The sequence below is a fragment of the Harmonia axyridis genome, chromosome 2 (assembly GCF_914767665.1).
Source record: "Harmonia axyridis chromosome 2, icHarAxyr1.1, whole genome shotgun sequence".
In the NCBI taxonomy this organism is placed as follows: Eukaryota; Metazoa; Arthropoda; class Insecta; order Coleoptera; family Coccinellidae; genus Harmonia; species Harmonia axyridis.
Window position 1 is genome coordinate 60,144,098 of NC_059502.1, and position 20,124 is coordinate 60,164,221.

At 35.7% G+C, this 20,124-nt stretch overlaps 1 protein-coding gene across 3 annotated transcripts in view; it reads left to right on the forward strand.

Moving 5' to 3' along the window:
* The window catches only part of LOC123672782 (ecdysone-induced protein 78C), an 81,672-nt gene extending 61,548 nt beyond the window's left edge, over positions 1 to 20,124 (forward strand). For all 3 annotated transcript variants that reach the window (XM_045607069.1, XM_045607067.1, XM_045607068.1), the window contains exons 4-9: positions 3,830 to 3,971; positions 7,893 to 8,094; positions 10,602 to 10,914; positions 13,517 to 13,696; positions 14,377 to 14,584; positions 18,978 to 20,124. In XM_045607069.1, coding sequence (XP_045463025.1) covers positions 3,830 to 3,971; positions 7,893 to 8,094; positions 10,602 to 10,914; positions 13,517 to 13,696; positions 14,377 to 14,562 — 1,023 coding nt within the window. In that variant the 3' untranslated portion in view covers positions 14,563 to 14,584; positions 18,978 to 20,124. The remainder of the gene's footprint in view (positions 1 to 3,829; positions 3,972 to 7,892; positions 8,095 to 10,601; positions 10,915 to 13,516; positions 13,697 to 14,376; positions 14,585 to 18,977) is intronic.

Sequence of the window (20,124 nt, forward strand, 5' to 3'; positions counted from 1 at the left end):
TTTCAATCGCATAAATGGACACATGTTCCTCTGACATTTGTCGTGCTGTATCGGTCTATTGATAAAAGCACATTGACGTGTCTGGTTCAGGGGTTAGGGATAAAAGTTGTAGATATAAATTACCCAACCATATCATCTACATTTGAAATAACCAGTTTACCGTTGGACATCTCTCTTCACCACTAAGAACCGGCTTCGAGTTCCGATAATTCAATGGTTTGGTATAAGTCTTGTATAGAAGTGCCGTCAAAGAAACGGCAAAGATCGAATATGGTTAACATCTCCTTGAATGGGCATCAATCTAGAAAAGAAAAGGGGGGATCGTACAAAAACGCTTCGAAACAAAAAGACCCCAGGGCAACGGAAACGAACCCGTGTTGAACCATCTATTCAACCGTTACTTTACAGAAACGATCGCATGCTGTAGCTTTGCTCGATGAGAAGATGACTTCGTGTATGAACATGTTGATGTAGTCGTTCGTAGAGACCATAGAGTTATAAACATAGATAGAGGGAGTATACGCAATTTTTACATGTCCCCAACATGGTTAGATTACGTTGTCGGATTATGATATATTTTCAAATTTACAATTTTACTATATCATTACGAATGTATATTATATTGAATGAAATATATTTATTAGAGTGATTCCCGATTAAATATGCAAATTTTAATATTTGGAATCCGATATTTTCCTAATTGTCGAATTTATAATAAGCAGAATATTTATTATTTTCTGTATCTAGCTGCTGAAATTCAAGGTTTGGCAACTATTGCTCTCCTAGTGTCATCCGTAGTTCCACGTCGTTTGGCGCGCTTGAAGTTTGTTTTCTGAATTTCTGATATACATTGCGCCAAAAAATTAACGCACAGTCTGAAAATCTCAATTTTGATGAAAGTGAACTCTACATTGACTTTATAACTTATTTTTTATGTTCTCTCGGGAAGGTTTTGAACGAAACAAGACACATTAAATGGAAGAAAAATTTAGGATTTCACCGAATCTTATGTGAAAGAAGAAATATTAAACAATTATCAAAATACTGGAATGCTGATAAGTGATTCAATACTTGGTATTTCCACCCCTTGCGTTAATTACAGCTCGGCAACGACGGTTCATACTCAAAATGAGTGATCTTAAAATGTTCTGATCTAATCCTTCCCAGATTTCTCTGAGTTGGATTCCTAAGTCATTAATAGTAGCTGGATGATTTTCTGAACTTCTCAGCCTTCTATTGATGTTGTCCCAAACCTGCTCAATCGGATTGAGATCTGGACTTCTTGCTGGCCATTCCATTCGAGAGACTTCAACCTCTTCAAGGTACTCCTGAACGATGCGCGCACGATGGGGTCTGGCATTATCGTCCATAAAAATGAAATTTTCACCAATGTATGGGGCAAATGGCACTACATGCTCTTCAAGAATGTTCCTTATATACCTATCAGCATTCATAGCTCCATTATCAACGACCACTAGGTCTGTGCGAGCAGTCAAATATATTCCACCCCATACCATAATCGATCCTCCCCCGAGACCAGTAGTATTCAGGAAATTGCACTGAGCATATCTTTCATGTGGACGTCTGTATACAAGGGAACGTCGATCACAATGGTAGAGGCAGAATCTAGACTCATTTGTGAAGAGAACTCTTTCCCAATCAGCCTCTTCCCAATGGATATGCTCTCTCGCAAAATCCAAACGCGCCCTTCGATGGGCTGGGGTAAGAGCTGGGCCTCTTGCCGCGACACGAGGCCTTAAATCATATTCTCTGAGGCGATTTCTTATTGTCTGAGTACTAATTTGCACCCTATGAGTTTGCTCAAGCTGATGTTGAAGGAAGCGGTTGCAAACCGTTTTCTCAACGAAGAAACTCTCAAGTAACGTTCTTGAATGGCAGTTGTTACCCGTGGTCTACCCTGTCCTGGTCTTCGGACATTCATACCTGTCTCCCTGAATCGCTGCAACATTCTGGACACACTTGTATGGGAAACTCCAAACCTTTCTGCAATTCTTGTGTATGTCCACCCTCTTTCTCGCAAAACTACCGCTAGGGCACATTCCTCTTGGGTCAAATTGCGTGTTTCGTGTTGCATAGCGATCGAGTGTAGAAAATCAAACGAAAAAAAAACTATTGATCACTAGAATTGATCGAGAACAACTGATTTCAGAATGGAGCCAATACATTCAAAATCTGATAATCTCATCTTATTTTATTCCCGTTTGGAAAAAACATCTGTATTGAAGAAACCATGTAAAATAACACTATCGCTGCTGCTTTCCATATTTTATTACGATTGCGATCAAAAAACATGCAAATTTTTGACAACTAATTTCATATGAACTGTCAGCCGTTATCTCGGTTGTTATGGATTCTATGATTCTTTTCCGGCCTAGTCCGGGAAGTACGTACTTTCCGGACTAGGCCGGGAAATGCTACTTTCTCAGATAAAAAGCGTCCGGGAAGTGAGCACTTCCCGGACGGTTGCCGAAAAAAATAATTATCATTGAGAACACCTTCAATTGTAGAATAAATTTGAGATTTCCATAATGTGCGTTAATTTTTTTGCGCAGTGTATTTAGATATTTATTTCAATATATTTTGAGTTAATATGAAACGTTGATTCACTTACTATCGAATATAGAAAGTACGTTCTTTGTGAAGAAACTCGCGAATTGAGTGCAATATCGTATCACTGATATGTTTTCATTTCCGCGCGCTTTATGTCAAAGTTGATAGTTCATATTGGGGACAAAATTTGCTTACTGAAATTGACATATGCTCACTCCGAGGCTTACTCTTTCCTCTATCTATGTTTATTACTCTGAGGTAGAGACCAACATATAATAATTTCGAAGTGTAGTATAGTCCAGTCAATTTGTGCTCACAAGGGCCCCTCACGGGAATGTTTTGGGGTAGTTTTGATTTCTTCGATTTTAAATGTTTTTTGGGTTACTGACTCCGAATCTGAGGTTTGCCACCAAAATTTCGTAAAAGAACGTTGAAAAAATGTGAAAAATTCATTTTTTGGCGGTTTTTGCTTACAGGGTGGCCCAGATTTTAGTGCAATAACTCTAGTATGGGATAGAGCAACAACAACAAGCTTCGTTTTCGAGATACAGGGTGTTGAAGTGAAAAAAAACTATTTTTTTTTAATAACTCCAGTATTATTACATTCATTGTATAAATTTTCAGCTATTCTAGTCTTGATAATGTAACGTTCCGGAATAAGTAAAAGTCTCCTGCCAAACTCATCCAGTGACGTAGATATATCTATGTATCTTTTCTTATTGAAAATCTATTCCACTGTCTTTTTTCGGTAAAATTGTTTCATAACTTTACGAAAATTATTATTTGATAGAAGCAATCGTAAAAATTGCTCATGAGAATAGAAAATCTTCATTTTCATGAATATGAAATTGATTTTGGTGTTCTACAAGGCACGGTAACGGAAACCTTTTTTTATTAATGAACCCATATCAAAGTAGTACAAAAATGGACAGATGCGATTTATGAATGCTGTTACAATAAATTTATGTAATATATTTATGAAAATATTAACATTCCACTCAATAAGTGCTAGACCCAAACAAAAAAAAACACATTTATCTCAAAAATTCGATTTATTCCTGAAATAGTATCCTTCAAAACTCCAACTTTTTTCTAACTTTTCAATCACTTTTATTTAAAAAAATTCATTTTCACTCTCAAAATATGCTTTTACCTCGGCAATCTTTGTTGTTGTCGATGGAGCAGAGTATGAATAAAACATTTTGATTTCTTTAGTAGGTATTTATACTATAATTCAAATATTTTTTATTCTTTTCAGGGATTTTTTAGGAGAAGTATACAAAAACAAATAGAATACAGATGTTTGAGAGATGGAAAATGTCTTGTTATACGACTGAATAGAAATAGATGTCAGTATTGTAGATTCAAAAAATGCTTGGCAGTTGGAATGTCTAGAGATTGTAAGTATAAATTTTATCATGCACTCAGTTTAAAAGTTGTTTTATTAGTGATCCGATATTTAATTGAATTCCATTGAATTCGAACTGATATTAATACATATTTCTATTCATCATAAAACTTTATAATAAATTTGAATCAACAAAAATCTCCAGTATATTGTTCAAGGGGGCTTTTTTTCAGGGAATAGTGGGTTCAAATGTATACAATTTTCAAATTTTGAGCTGAAAGTGGTCTTGAATAATTAATTGACTGATGAAAATTTCATGATCGAAATCAATTCTGTCCGTCAACATGTCCGTCCGATTACTATGTACACGATAACATAGGCAAAAAAAAATTTGCATGCCATTTGAATAAATGGACGTATTGACATTGTCATTTTTTTTAAATCGCAGTGTCTTTGGGACCACCTGTAGAGTGATATGTAAACTTGCAGAAGACGTGAAAACTTTTCGAGAATCCAATTAAAAAACCCAACAATTATCTCGAATGGTTTTCAAGATGTGATCTCCAGTTTAAACCATTATCATATAAACATGAGATTTTTCTACGTAAAAAAACTACCACACATAAATTATGACAAGTGTGATATTTAGAAATTAGAATTCCATGGTGATTATGAGTATTGCGTTGAGTATCGATTACGTCAAAGTTTGAATCATGCTTCCAGCCCACAATTTACAAGAGTTATAAACTGATCGAACACTATTGACTCGCCCTGTATAAATAATATTGCAATCACAATGTGGCTTATATCAGGAGGCTACTTTGTTAGTGAGACAACTGTAATTTTTTATTAAATACGTAGACATCGAATAAACCCTATTTAAACTTAATTCGCATTTGAATAGAATTTGTGAATGCTGAATTCGAAAAAATGGTTGAGAAAGATGTATCTGACAAGAAATAACCCTTTCACAGAAGAGAAAGAACTGTTTGTTGCATTGAATTTTGAAATGAAAGGATTGATTCCAAAATCAGTGCAATTTTATATTATCGAACGATGATTCTAATAATTTTCCACATTTGTAAAAAACAATGTAACGGAACAACAGATAATCCAAATATGATAAAATTATCTTGAGACCGAACACATGCACTGAAATACAGACGTTGGAATTATTGTTATTTTAATTGGAGGAAACATTCCTTTTTTATGATCAATGTGCCATCATCACACCTCAAATTATTACATTATTATCACAATGTGTAAGTTTTCGAATAACTCTTGAAGTGAACCAGTTTGTTACAAGAACGTCTTCACTTTTAAGGTAATTTTGAATATTTTTGTGTTGTCGTTAATCAATTCGAGTTTTGCTTAAGTATGGAATTTTGCTGATTCAAATAATTTCTACGTACGAAACAATTTACACCATTTTATTGCAGTTGATTGGCCTCAATTGGTTCATTAGTAGGTTGGCAGTACACAGTGTAGTGTTTCACTGATATTATGATTCTTTTATTTCGATATATATATATACTCCTCCGAAAGAATTTACTCACCTTGATTACTTTTCAAGTATGCCACAAATTTTTTATTTTCAGTACCTACCTACTTAATATATCACACCGAATATACGGAAAGGATAGGTGTTTAACATAGTATTTTATGTGAACTATACTACTACACGTTCTAATTAATATTTGTGTATTTGTTAAAGTTGTTGTTTGATTTTATTTTGAATGGCTATTAACTATATTTGATGTTTTTTTTTCGAGAAATATTATAATGAATATGTTCAATCAATAATTCTACTATTTCTTGAAGGAAAAATGTTACTCTCGATGATTGCTCATTTTACAATGAAATAGCAATCTTGATTCGTCATTTTGAAATGTCCTAAATATAAAACTGCATACCTTTCTACTATTACGGATCACTAATGATTCAATTTTGAAATATTAATAATTAGATCCAAAAATAATATATTTATTTGCAAATTGAATTTTTTTATTTCAAACTCTGTTCCAATTGAGTTAAAAAATTATGGAATTAACAAATATATATTTCCAAACAATAACAAAGAAACTTAATATCTGTTATCTCTATTAATATATCTTCGAAACAGCTGCCGCACTATGTATTTTCATTATCAGTTCATAATCCCTTCTCCATACGATTTTTTTTGGCTTTTTTTCTTTATTAATTTTCAATATTATTGAATTATCTATTGATCTTTCTTAGATCGAAAAACTAATTCAACTCGACCATTTCACCATACATTTCTCATCCTTCAAAGTCATTCTATATTATTCGTACTTTTCAAATCATCTACCTTGCAATAATATTTCCCAAAATCCAAAGAAACTAAAATGTATGAAACAAACTGAGATAAATTTTATTGAATTCAGATTGTATATTTTTATTTAATACTTTATGCAAAAAAAAACAAATTATTAAATGGTAAAATTCTAGGTCTCATAGTTTTTTATTTTCAGTTCAGTTTTTGAAATTTTGTGACCAAACTGTAAACAAAAAACTATGAGATCTAGAATTTTACCATTTAATGATTTGTTTCTTTCTTTTGATAGTCATTATACAGGATTAATTAGAAGTTTGTTGTTGAAGCCTTATTTTGAAACATCCTATAAAATACTTTATTCATCAAATTTCTCAAAATATAAAACCATTCCTTTCCAACATTTTGTTTTTTGGTTCTTGCCTTTAAGTGCACTAGTTCAATCTTAAGAGTCAAACGAACTCCAAAATCCAGTTTATCTAATTTTAAGAAATGTTATTTTTTGACCAAATAGCTTTGCTTATTGTGCTATAATGTCCGATCGACAGCTCAGTTCACGAAGCTAGCAATGAGAAGGCAACAATATGTTATTCAGTCCTGATAAGCAATTTTTGCTGAATTTATTTATGCAAACCTATTGAATTCAAATTAATAACCAAACTTCAAAACAAACCAATTCAGCTGTAACTTGAATAACCTGAAGAAACGTAATTCAGCAATTGCAACAAATTCAGCTTTATGTTTTGTATTAACACCTCTAGCCTATTACTGCCTGCATACGTCAGTTCATACTGTCAATTAGGTTACGAATAGTATGTTGACGACTATTTTGCCACTCCTCTCGAATAAACTAAACTCATTCAGAGTAACCCGCGATCACTGACTCATCTACCAAGCATGTCTCAAATATGCTCTATGGGATTGATATCAGGCGAACATGCTGGCCAGCTCATTTAATTAATACCTACTTCCGCGAGGTTGCGCTATTTTTAGCACTTGAAACCAATGTTGCAGTTCTCTAGGTCTCTTACTGTCGAACTGACATTGAGGTAATAACGAATAGAGCCTCCTATTCAAAGAATTACATTCCTTAAAGTAATCCATTGGAGATAAGTTCATTCCTCTCTCAAAAATGGACTTTTGCAGTTGAATGCGTGAACCACAAAAAAAGATGTTGGAAAAATGGTTCTCAATAGAATGTGGTAATTTAAAAGAATCTGAACACGAAATTATTCTTAAGGATATTTTTAAATTAGGGTTTAACAATGAACTTTTCATTAACCCTAGATAACGACTGGAAAGTCAGTTTTCAGTAAAAAACTTACTATACAAGTTGAAATAAATAACTTCATCCACAGTTCACTGAAAAACTAAAAGAAAAAATATCAGAACTCAAATTTTACCAAATATTAAATTATTGAGGTTTTTTTTCTGCATGTGAGGGTACCTATATTAATTTATGGTAATGTAATTAAGGCAGTCCATTGGAATTGAAATTGTGAAATCAATTGAACCACAGAAAAGAAAGTCTCTGGCAGGATGCGGCTGTTTGATAGTGCACCAGTAAAAAACAACGCAAGCAGGAACCTACGTTCTTTTGAAACTAGTTTTCTCCTAAAATATCCCTAGTGTCCACTTAAAACGAAAAATGTATCCTACTAAAGCTTCTCAATTTTTCAGCTGTAAGATACGGCCGCGTTCCAAAACGATCCAGAGAAAGGAGCATAGAGGAAACTTCCAGGGTAACAACATCTGGAGAAGCGGATCAATCAGTGGACGTCGAGATGAGGCATTGCCCGCTTTTGGATCTAATTGCGACGGTTTCGCAGGCTCATGTAACGAACTGTGGATACATAGATGAGCACACGAATAGTCTGATACCGTAAGTTCAGTTCTGTCTACATAAGTTATTATTTTATATTCTGTCAAAAAATTAACGTTATTATTGATCATTTAAAAAGTATAAGTCTATACTCTCGCCGTGTTAGAGCATCATTTATCCTACGATATAATTACTTTGTGTAGCTACCTAATTAAGCTGCAACTAAAGCGATAATGCTCTTTATAGATATGTTTTCAATTACCAGATTCTCAATAGAATATTATCGATCACCAAAATTTTAAATTGTTTTTGTCGAAATTACAACGTTCTTCGTAATGGTTTCAAGCGTTAGGACATACTTTTATATGATTATGAATAATTATTGTACTCAGGAAAATGTTTTATTTTTGGTCAATAAACTTATAATAATATTAATTATTTGAATAAATCCAAATGAAAATGCCCGTTAGATATTGAGGATAAATTTTCTATTTGAGAACCTAAACTTGGGCCATTCTAGAATAATCTGGTGTTTATTATTTCAGTTCGTGATCCATATCATAATAGGCGATCTCGATGAATTTCAGGATCAAATTGAATGTTCGTAGTGAATTGAATGTTATTTTAGCTTCTATTCGACATGCAAACAAACTACAAATACTTCCACTGTAGTAGAAATAGATTTTTCCGCAAACATCGACTTTATTAATGTTAATTCTTAATGTTTGATGATTGATTTGAAAGCAGTCACTTTCGTGACTCTGAGATAACAAAAAACAACTTTTCAGAATGAATTGTTATGTTTTTCTCATTGTACCAAGAAGGCACAGACACAGTGTTACCCTACGCTCACACCAAATCCATCATCGGCCAACATTTGGCTTTTTTTTTGGTAATATTGTTTGCTTATGACACGTCGGTGAAGCTTTTGGAACGGAGTTGTAAGGAGCTCCATCAGGCTTTTGAAAGCTTGATGTCAGAGTTATTTAGGTAGTGTCATTCGAATAACGTTAGAAGGTTGAGATTTCGTACTACAAAAACCTTCCTGATAGGTGGCTGAAAATGAAAATAGTTTTTATGATACTGTAACAGCGCAATTTTGGTTTCTTCGATTCCGTTCCCGTAATTCGATGTCAAAAATGCATCGCGCACAAGGCCAATTGTCGAAAATATCGACAAAAGTATGGACATTGTCCGTCCGAACGATTCTCCAAGAGGTAAAATTGCACAAAAACCTTTTGGAAACATTTCCATAAGGCAGGTCTTAAGAAGAAGCTCGATGTATGGGTACCACATGAGTTAACGAGAAAAACCTCATGGATTGAATTTTCATCTGCGAATTTCTGCTGAATCACAACAAAAATTGACCCATTTTGGAAACGCTCGGTGACCGGTGTAAAAAGTGGATCACTTACGCCAACGTCAAGTGAAAACGTTTGTGGTCGAAACGTGGTGAGCCGTAGGAAACGGTGCCAAACTAGGATTATCGGCCAGGAAGGATTGCTGAGTGTTGACAAAGAATTATCTACTCTAAAATGCTCCCCTATGGCAAAACTGTCAACTCGGAACTGAACTGTCAACAATTGGACCGTCTGAAGGAAGCGATCGCCCAGACAGGACAGGAATTGTGTTGCATCAGAACAATTCCAGGCCACACACATCGACAGTGATGGTCTTTTGCACACCTACGTTTTATACAATATCCTACTTTTGAGCAACATCATTGATGTTTCAAGAGTGTTTGTTGCAGAAAAGAGGATTATTAGATTTATTTTCAATTCGACACCTAGTCGCGCCTAGTTCATCATACAACTATGTCTTGTTTATGCTGAATAGAATATTACAGAATGGGAATCAGATTAAAGCTATAATGAATATAAAACCAGAAATTTTTTTATTCATCTTGTGCCAAAACATAACATATTGATTTAAATGGTCCTTTAATCAGAGCATTGAATTATACAATCATATACCATCCTTTGTGATGTCTCTGGATATACATCAATTGAAAAAAAAATTGAAACTATACTTTAATTGAAACGATTTTATTATTTTATTCAATTAAATAGTATATTGTGCAACAAGTGGGGAAAGTCCAACTTTTCTCGCAAACACACGAGCGAGAAAAGGACTTTCTCCACATGTTGCACACTATACTTTTCCTACAACTGCACAAATTTCAATAATTCAAGTAATGGACTTGTTTCAAATCAAAATGGCCTTCGTTGACCAGCATGTGCTAATTTATTGGTTTCCATAGAAACGACTCAAAAGTCCAATTTCATTGGTCTACCAAGCGAGGTGTGGGCAAAGTGCCGTGAGAAATAATATTTCCCACAGTATGAGCAATACATAGTTTTGAAAATGAGGAAGCTATGAAGAATACGCTACTTTTCATAGAAGTTGTAGGAAAAGGTATTTTTCCGATTTAGTTTTGAAAACTTATCTTTAGAATTATCATGCTTTGTAATCTTTTTGTTTTTGACCTATACTATACCTGTATTGTCTTACAGAATCAATAAATTATGTTATGTTATGTTAATGAATAAATCTTCTTTCACTTTTAGGACTCCCCTCGTTTTTCCTCCAACCGAGGAGAATGGTGCTGCCTCCTCAACTGCGGAAACCAGGGAGAAGCAGAAATGCTTTCTGTGGCAGCACACGGCGACGCGGATCACACCCTGTATACAGCGGCTGGTCGAATTCGCAAAAAGAGTTCCTGGTTTTACTGAATTGCAGCAAGACGATCAACTGATTCTACTGAAACTCGGTTTCTTGGAGATTTGGTTCTGTCACGTGGCCAAGATGACCAATGACACGGCTTTCATGTTCGAGGATGGTTTGAAACTCTCTAAACAACAGTTGGAGATAATGTACGATGTAAGTTTAAAACGTATATTCATACCAGTTCGACCTAATTAGTACGATAGAGGTATTCTTCTTCGAATGGCTTTTTCTATCTGCGTTCATCACTATAGAATAATCTACCTTCAATTTCAAAAGTCTTGCACCGTTTTTTCATTCATAAGAAGGAAACTTTTTCCACACATAAATTGTTGCAAAAATGTATAACAATACTGTTAGGCTTTCAAATTTTCTATAATGTGAACATTTTGAACAGATCCAGTTTTCCCGAAATGAATTTGTGGTGCGGGTTAAGGCAATTGTCTATGAATATATCTAGAAACAATTCGTCTGCTTCGAGCAGAACTACACACATCGTCAAAAGTCTTGCCCCTCCCCTATCAACTCTCAACAATTTTTTGTGTGTGAAATTTTCACTATCTTATCACTTAAATGAAAACAATAATCCAGAAAAAATTGTTTCTTGATCGGGAGAATAACGAAAGTTGCAATATTGAAGATATTCCGTAGAAAATGCCGGGACATCCAATTTCCCAATTTGACCGGCCAAGAATAGTAGCCCTACACCAAGAAGCTTTGTCTAACCACCAGATTGCCTTTGAATAGTCCACGGACTTCAGTGCACATTGTGGCCCTTTCCATGGAAACTGGCAGCATTGCCTGGAGACCGGTGGCTGAGTAACATCTGCAAGTAAAGAGCATTATATCGCAAATTTTACTTGAAGGAATCGAACTGTATCTGTAACAGCCCTACGAAGTAATTTTTTGAGGACTTATAAGCGGGTAATCTCAACCAGTACCATAGAAAGCCAGTTGCATTCCCCAAATTTACGGGCGAGAAGACCTTTAAGAGTATCTCGGCTATCACCTGGACATAGAACTACCTTTCAGCAATGAGCAGAACTCCACCAAAACTGACTTTTGCCACAATGGCGCAACGATTCGGTTTACAAATTGATAGTTGACGAGAAAGAGTTTTGAGAGGTCCAGTCAGGCTGGAGCGATACAATTCTTCCCGTGAAGTTGTGCCTTTCAAGGCGGATCAATGATGTTCGGTCACCGTACCCCTCTTATTATCGTTGAACAATCAATGACTGGCGCCATCTACGTAGAACTTATCATTGAACCAATCATTGTTCCTCTGCGCAACGAATTTGGGGATAATTTCATTTAGATTAGTAGGATGATAACGCCTCACCACACCGCACACCGGGTTCAAAACATTCTTTAAGAGAACAGTATCCAGAGAATGAACAGCCAGCAATCTCTCTAGTTATGAATCCAATTGAGCAAGTAAGGGATAACCAACTCTTCAAGAATTGAGTTTAGCCCTTCAGGAAAAATGGAACGGTATACCTGAAAATTTCATTAATGACTAGATTCGTGGGATGCCTAGGCGTATTGGGCAGTTGACTGAAAGAAGAGGTGGTAATACGGACTGTTTAATTTGGATTCAGTTATTGAATAACTATAATTAATCGAAAATAAATAATCGATAAATTCAAATTTGTTCTCATTTTTCCTAATTTGACTCATTCTGCATAAAGCAAAGAATAACCAGCAGAGATTTACTATGAAATATATTGCAGTTGAAATAAAAGAAGATATTCATCTCATTTCCAGAACATAGATTGTTTATTTCTTGAGATACCTAGGAGGGGGCAAGACTTTTGACGATGTGTGTATAATAATAATAATAATGATCAATCTTTCATAGTCATGAAATCTTATTTCCTATTCTTCACTAAAATCACCCACACAGCCCATATACAATAATAGTTTTCTCGAAAGGTACCTAGTTGGCTATAAAGGAAGTGAAATTTTATCATTATGTTGCAACCTAGAATTCTAAATTTTGAAAGCATGATTTCCACTAATTCTACTCAATTTTTTGCTTCATGATTTCCAAGAAAAACAAATATTTCCAAGAAAATGTAATAAATAGTTTGAGTCTCATTCATTGATGTGAATTTGTGGTCCACTGCTTCATTGATTGCTCTCCTTGAATCATGACATCCATTGAAGGCTGATTTCTGTTAATCCAGTGTTCATTTTCTGCTCTGTCATAGATAATTCACTTCCTCATAAGTGGCATGCGAAATAAGATTTTTTTTACATTTTTTCATTCATCATTTCTCCAGATTCTGCTAGCTAATGGTAATGCTTTCCTGTCCTTTTTATGTTTACACCATAAACTACTGCTTACACATCGAGATACCATAGAATTCATGAACATTGAAGTTCATGGAACGTTGGATACAGATTAAGATTAAATTTGCAGTAGATTACATTTTACATATCTTTTTTTGTTTTGAACTCAACACAACTTGAAAGTAAGCTACTTTGCTAGTAGAAGTCTTCTTTTACTAGTTTCTTTTTCCAAAAAAAAAATCATTATGTAGTTTATGGGGCCCAGAGACGAGCAACTTGGTCGCCAACCAAGTTGACAACTAAGTTAGCAACCTAGTTGGCAACTTGGATTATCAACCACCAACTAGCCAACATACGATCAACTTAGTCGCCAACTTGAGAAGTTGTCAACTTCGTTGGCGACTAAGTTGCTCGTCTGTGGGTCTAATTTGGAATAAATTTCTACAAATCTTTTGTTTTGTTTCAGACCGATTTCGTCAACTCACTGATGGATTTCGCAAAATCGTTCAATCACTTACAATTGAGCGACGAGGAAATTGGGCTTTTCTCTGGAATTTTATTGTTGACAGCAGATCGAGTGGGTATACTTGATATCAAGAAGATAGAAACGTTACAGGACAGACTTTTGGAAGCAATGAAAATACATGTATGTTCAATTATCGTTACAACTTAATATGAATACCACGGAATATCAATTATTATTGGTTCCTAAATTCAAACATAACATTCTAAAATTGAATATTTCCGTGACCACAAATCTGACAGACTTCAGAATTTGTTTTTTATTTTCTCTCAATTTCATGCCGTTTGAAAAAAAAACCAACATGTTTTGTTTGGAAAAGCACTTTTGGTGTTCGAGTAAATTTATTAAGCATTTAGTCTAGACATGCCACACTTCCTTTAATAAACAATATATCTTCTAGTTTTTTCTGATGAAGGAGCAATTTTATATAACTCAGTTTTTCGAAGCCTTATATTAGATCAGCATTATGCTCATTGAATGGTTTATACTGAAAAAAAGAGGATACTTTATGTGAGGTACAATAATTTCCGATACAAATGCAAATGAAACCCATCTCCTAGGGGTTTGGTGTTTCATCTCGATATCGCTAGTGGACTCTTCAGTTAGAAGTTAGACTATCCAGCGATCTCTCACACAATCGTGGAGAGGTGACCCTGTTTCGTTTCAATGATCCCTTTAAAAAAAACCAACGCGCCTTCTGTGAGCAAACATAGTCACTACAAAACAAAAACCGAATTTCTGGAAGTTCAACTTCTGATGTGTTATCACTGTTATCTAGTTAAATATACAATTTAACGTTTCAGGTTCTTCGGAATCACCCAGAGGAGGGTCAAATTTACGAAAGCCTGCTATCCACGAATTCAGAGGTACGGTTATTGAGTGCCAAGTTCGCCATCCATCTGGAGTGGCTACGACAGAACTGGTCAAAGGTTTCTTTGCCTCCCCTGTTTGCTGAAATCTTCGATATACCAAAGGAGGACTCACAATGACGCGATCTTATAAGAAAACAGGGTAAGAGATTCAAAATTTGATATTTAGGTTGATTCAAAACTTGAGGCGGAAAATTAAAAACTTTTGCAGGCTGATATTCTTGATTAAAAATGAGATGTGAAATGTTTGCAAATGAGGCTTTGTTATTGGACTTAGAGTTCATGTATGCGACCATTTTAATTTCATAAAATGTAGTAAGCCTAGATATAAATAAGCGACTTGACTGTCACCTTATGACAGAACATGAATTGAAGGAATAACATTCCGTAAAATTCATAAGCTTTTGCGAGTACCGAGAACTTTATACAGGGTCTCCCAACGAAAATATGACCCAGGAACGAAGAATTCTCAAAGATCTTACAAAAACATTTCAACTTCGAGGGGGAATTTCCATCATGAGTTTGTTCCAAAAATAGGTGGCACTATGCCACTCAGAAGGTTTGTATAATCATCACACAATCTCTGTGCCAGTGGAAGTTTGGCTTTAGTACACACTTCCAGGGACCATAGTTGGTCTCTTGTGTTTCCTTGGGGCTTTTTCATCGTAGTCGCTAGCCTTCCTTATCGGAGAATTTGCGTGATTTTTCTTTTACCGAAGGTTTTCATACTCAGGTTTTTTAGATGGTCATCTAGGAATGGTATTTGCAGGTCTTTATGTATTCGTACGTTGCTGACAAACCATGGTGCATTCACAGCTCGTCTCAGGATCGTATTCTACACGACTGGAAATATCTGCAGATTGATCTTTGCAGCGTATCCCCAAGCCGAGCATGCGTAAGACATGACCGGCCGAATAGTGGGCTCATAGAGAAGTAGTTTATTGGAAAGAGACGTTTTCCTGCTTTTGCAAAGTAGCGGTTGCAATGCTGCCGCTATTGTCTTTCCCTTCGTCACAGCTGATGTGACGTGTTGTTTCCAAGTAAGCTTCTTGTCAAGTATCCCTTCCAGATACTTGGCCTCGTTTTTCCATCCGATCCTCCTACCGAACATTATGACGTGTCCTTAGGGATCTTTTTTCTTTCGGCTTTTTCGGATACATATATTGTGAACAATAACGGAGACAGCAGAGATCCTTGGGGAACTTCGGCTGATTTAAACCTCTCTGAAGACAATACTCCGTCAACTCTGGCTCTAAACTTGCGAGAATGCAGGTGAGAGAGTATTCTCTCAACAATTGGACTGTGGAACTTGGAACTTCTTTTTCTTTTGCAGTCAGGCCTTTTACTGGTCAATCTCAATATAATTCACCTCTGGTGAGATATTTTGATTTTCTTTAAGAGGTGGCAATATGCCACTCGGAAGGTTTGTGTATTCTTCACACAATCTCTGTGCCAGTAAGAGTTTGGCTTTAACACACACTTCCTTTGGAAGTGCCATCTTCGGTCTTTTGTGTATCCTAGAGGCTTTTTCATCATAGTCGCAAGCCTTCCTTATAAGAGGGGTTTGTGTAATTTCTCACTTTACTGAAGGTCTTCGCGCTCAGATCTTTCAAATGGTCGTCTAGGAATGGTATTTGCTGATCTTCATGTATCCGTACGTTACTAACAAACCATGCTGCATTTACGGCTCGTCTCAGGATCGTATTCTGTACGACTTGAAGTCTCCGCAGATGGATCTTTGCGGCCAAATGATGGACTTAGGGGTTGTCCATTAATCACATGATCTTTTTTTAGCATTTTTTAAACCCCCCTCCCCCATTGGTGATACGTAGTGAGGTTTAAGACCACCCCCCCTCCCCCTTCTCAACATCACGTGTATTTTTAGTACCTACTACGAATCTTAAAATTTTCTGAATATTATCTTAATTTAAATACAGGTATAAACTATAATCTTTCTTCTGAAATTAAGGACCATAATAAAAATGTCTACACCAGGTTGCAAAGTTTTTTTTGATTGCCATAACAATAATAATAAACGAAAAGTGTAATCATAGGAAAAACATGTATTGTACTAGTACATGAATATATTTAATGTAGTCAAGGTCACTACACGCCGCGCCGTGCCGCTTAATATTTGTTTAAAAATCGCGCGTTTGACGAAAAAATAAATACACGTGATATCTTACTACACCCCCCCTCCCCCTTGTGATATTTTCGTGATTTTTATCAAACCCCCCCCCCCCTTTCAAGCCTCACGTGATTAATGGACAACCCCTTATAGGGAAGAAGTTTGTTGGAAAGAGACATGTTGCTGCTTTTGCAAAGTAGTGGTTGCAACGCTGCCGCTGTTGTATTTCCCTTCGTCAGAACTGATATGACGTGTTGTTTCGAAGTAAGCTTTTTGTCAAGTATCACTCACCAAGATTGAAGCCTGTAGATGGCTTCTTGTAGGTACGTTTCTATTTTTGGACACCACGAACTGGCAAGAATGGCGGTACCATCAGCCTACAGTGGCATGAAGGTTTCTTCCGTTTTTGGCTTGTTGGATACATATATTGTGAACAATATCGGAGACAGCAGAGATCCTTGTGGAACTCCGGCTGATGGAGACTCTCTGAAGACAATACTCCATCAAGTCTGGTTCTAAACTTGGGGGAATGTAGGTAAAAGAGTATCATTTTAACAATTGGACTGTCTGGAGGAAGTAATCACCTAGAAGCGTCCAGCTTAGGCCAATAGGAAGGGAATTGTGTTCCAACAGGACAAGGCCGGCCACACACATGGATAGTGACTCGCTAGAAGCTCCGGGAGCTTGGTTGATAAGTTCTTATGCATCCAGCTTATAGTCCGGACCTGAAACAAATTGGTAACCATCTATTTATGTCCATGAAGAACAAGTTTGCTGTTGAAAAATTAGCTTCAACAGAGGCAACAGACTGTGTCAATTTTTTGCCAAGGAGATTTCTATGAGAGAGGCACAATGAAATAACCCTCAAAATGGCAACAATTTGTCGAACAAAACGGCGCATATTTGACTAAAATCAAATCATTAGAACTGTGGTAATGAAAGCCTTCTTTTACATGCGAAAATATTGGATTTCTTTCCACTACATCTTATATACAAGGTTTTAAATTTGAAATGGGAAAGATTCTGTAAATTGTCATTTACAGGCAAGCTGTTTACCATACCATTCAAGGTTTTCTGATGAAAATTTTCATTTAATAATCGAAAAACAACCAGTATATTAAACCGATAAAAAAAATAGTATATTTTAAGAGAAATCAAAAGGATATTCATTTCATTTTGAAGATGAAAGTTTGCCATTGACGATGGAAAACGATATCTGCCAAATGGCTGCCACTGCTTCAGTTGCAGCATGTATCCTTCTCATGAAATTTTCTATTCGTACATTTGCGGCTGTATGACCTCGATAACTCCACGAATTCTATCTTGAAGGTCTTCAATCACTTGTGGAGCCGTCTTGATGAAAATGAACGACGTTCACAATCCACACTGAAAATGTTATAACAATGTGAAGGGTGTTTTTTAGAGCTATAGAACTTTAAATTGCAATTAAACAACGATGGATTATTCGATTGACATGAATTTTATTTATCCGCAAGATAATCTTGTGGCATTACATTTTAAATATGATTTCTGGCATATGACCGCCAAGGCTGGCTCGGATGTAGTCTAACCTGGACGTTCAATTTTCGATGACTATTTCCAACATTTGTGGCCGTATATCGGCAATATTGTCTTCCAAATGGTCAAGGGTTTGTGGCTTATCCGCATAGACCAATGACTTTTACATAACCCCACAGAAAGTTGTCTAGCGGTGTTAAATCACAAGATCTTGGAGGCAAATTCACAGGTCCAAAACATGAAATTAGGTGGTCACCAAACGTGTCTTTCAATAAATCGATTGTGACACGAGCGGTGTGACATTTGCGCCGTCTTGTTGGAACCACAGCTCCTGGACATCATGGTTGTTCAATTCAGGAATGAAAAAGATAGTAATCATGGCTCTATACCGATCACCATTGACTGTAACGTTCTGGCCATCATCGTTTTTGAAGAAGAACGAACCAATGATTCCACCAGCCCATAAAGCGCACCAAACAGTCAGTTTTTCTGGATGTAACGGTGTTTCGACATACACTCGAGGATTAGCTTCACTCCAAATGCGGCAGTTTTGTTTGTTGACGTAGCCATTCAACCAGAAGGGAGCTTCATCGCTAAACAAAATAAAATGGACGTAATGCGCGATACGTATTCCGCACAGAACCATTATTTTCGAAATAAAATTGCACTATTTGCAAGCGTTGTTCAGGCGTGAGTCTATTCATGATGAATTGCCAAACCAAACTGAGAATAAATCACTTGACAGCTGTTGAATCGGTCGCCATTTTGAACAGTAATGCCAACTTAAAGTTATATACCTCGAAAAAAAACACCCGTTATTAACTTCAATTTGGGTGAATTACCGATTGTTATTTATAATATTGAATTCAACGACAACATTTTTTTCCAGGTTAATCGGAAGCCACAACTATTCTGAATCTTCTCCTGGACCTCCACGAGTAAGATTTGGATAGAGAATGGCAAAGCACACAGCTGAACTAGTTATGACAAGAAAACACGTTCTAGTGAAATGATGGACAATGGATTGTTCTATCAAAAGTACTCTATGTCAGTTACTGAAGTTTATGCACCACAAATTTTTGTCCTCTTCGAATCTGCAAACGTAGGGCCCATCAGTAAAGGCTTCTTCAGACGAATCAGCAATAATATCTTCATACTGTCGCCAAAAGAAATCAACATTCCATTGTGAGAATCTGATTGCAATAACCTTGCTAGAATAATCATAATCATTATCACTAATGGTGATTGAATCTTTCAAATGTAGAAAATGGTGCTAATTCTCTCTTAAATGATGATGTTTGATGATATTGTGTGAGTTTTGAGTGTACAGTGAATGTTTGATACCTTCTGAAATAAGTAACTGAAAATTCAAGAATTTTTAGATGAGAAATTTTCGAGATTTCTATCGGATTTGATTTTATTGATGGAAAACGTTTATGGATGACTCTTAAGACTGAATTTCATTGACAATTCATTAAATTACTCGTTATAGCACGTTAATCATATTACTATTACTTCTAGATAATTAGAATAGTCTTTTAAGCGATCACTGAAATCACATTTCAAAAATGGCAAAACTAAGCGTGGAACAACAAGGATGGCAGAAACTTTTCTACCTATAGCAATAAAATTTTTACATCAACGTTTGTATTTTGTGTCATTTTGCTGTTCATCTTGCTCAAGCGCACCTAAAGGCTGATATTCGGTGTGGTCGTCAGTTAAAAAAGATTGACAGGGTCTTCAGCTTATCAATTAGTTGAACAAAATATTCCTGTGTCAGTATAGGAAAACATTCGACGGTATTGTTATACATATCAACGTAATATTTGTGACACGTAATCTTTTTAATGTTAAGTGTTTTATTGTACATATTGTTGCGAGTTTTAAGTTAAGTTTGGTGATGAGATTATTATTCTAAAAGCATTATGGAAATACATTTGGTCATTTTTTGAAGAAAAATATTGACCATTATTCAATGTGTTGATTTTTCGTTTTTAAAAATGTTTATTGTTAAAAAAAAAAGGTGCACTGCTACC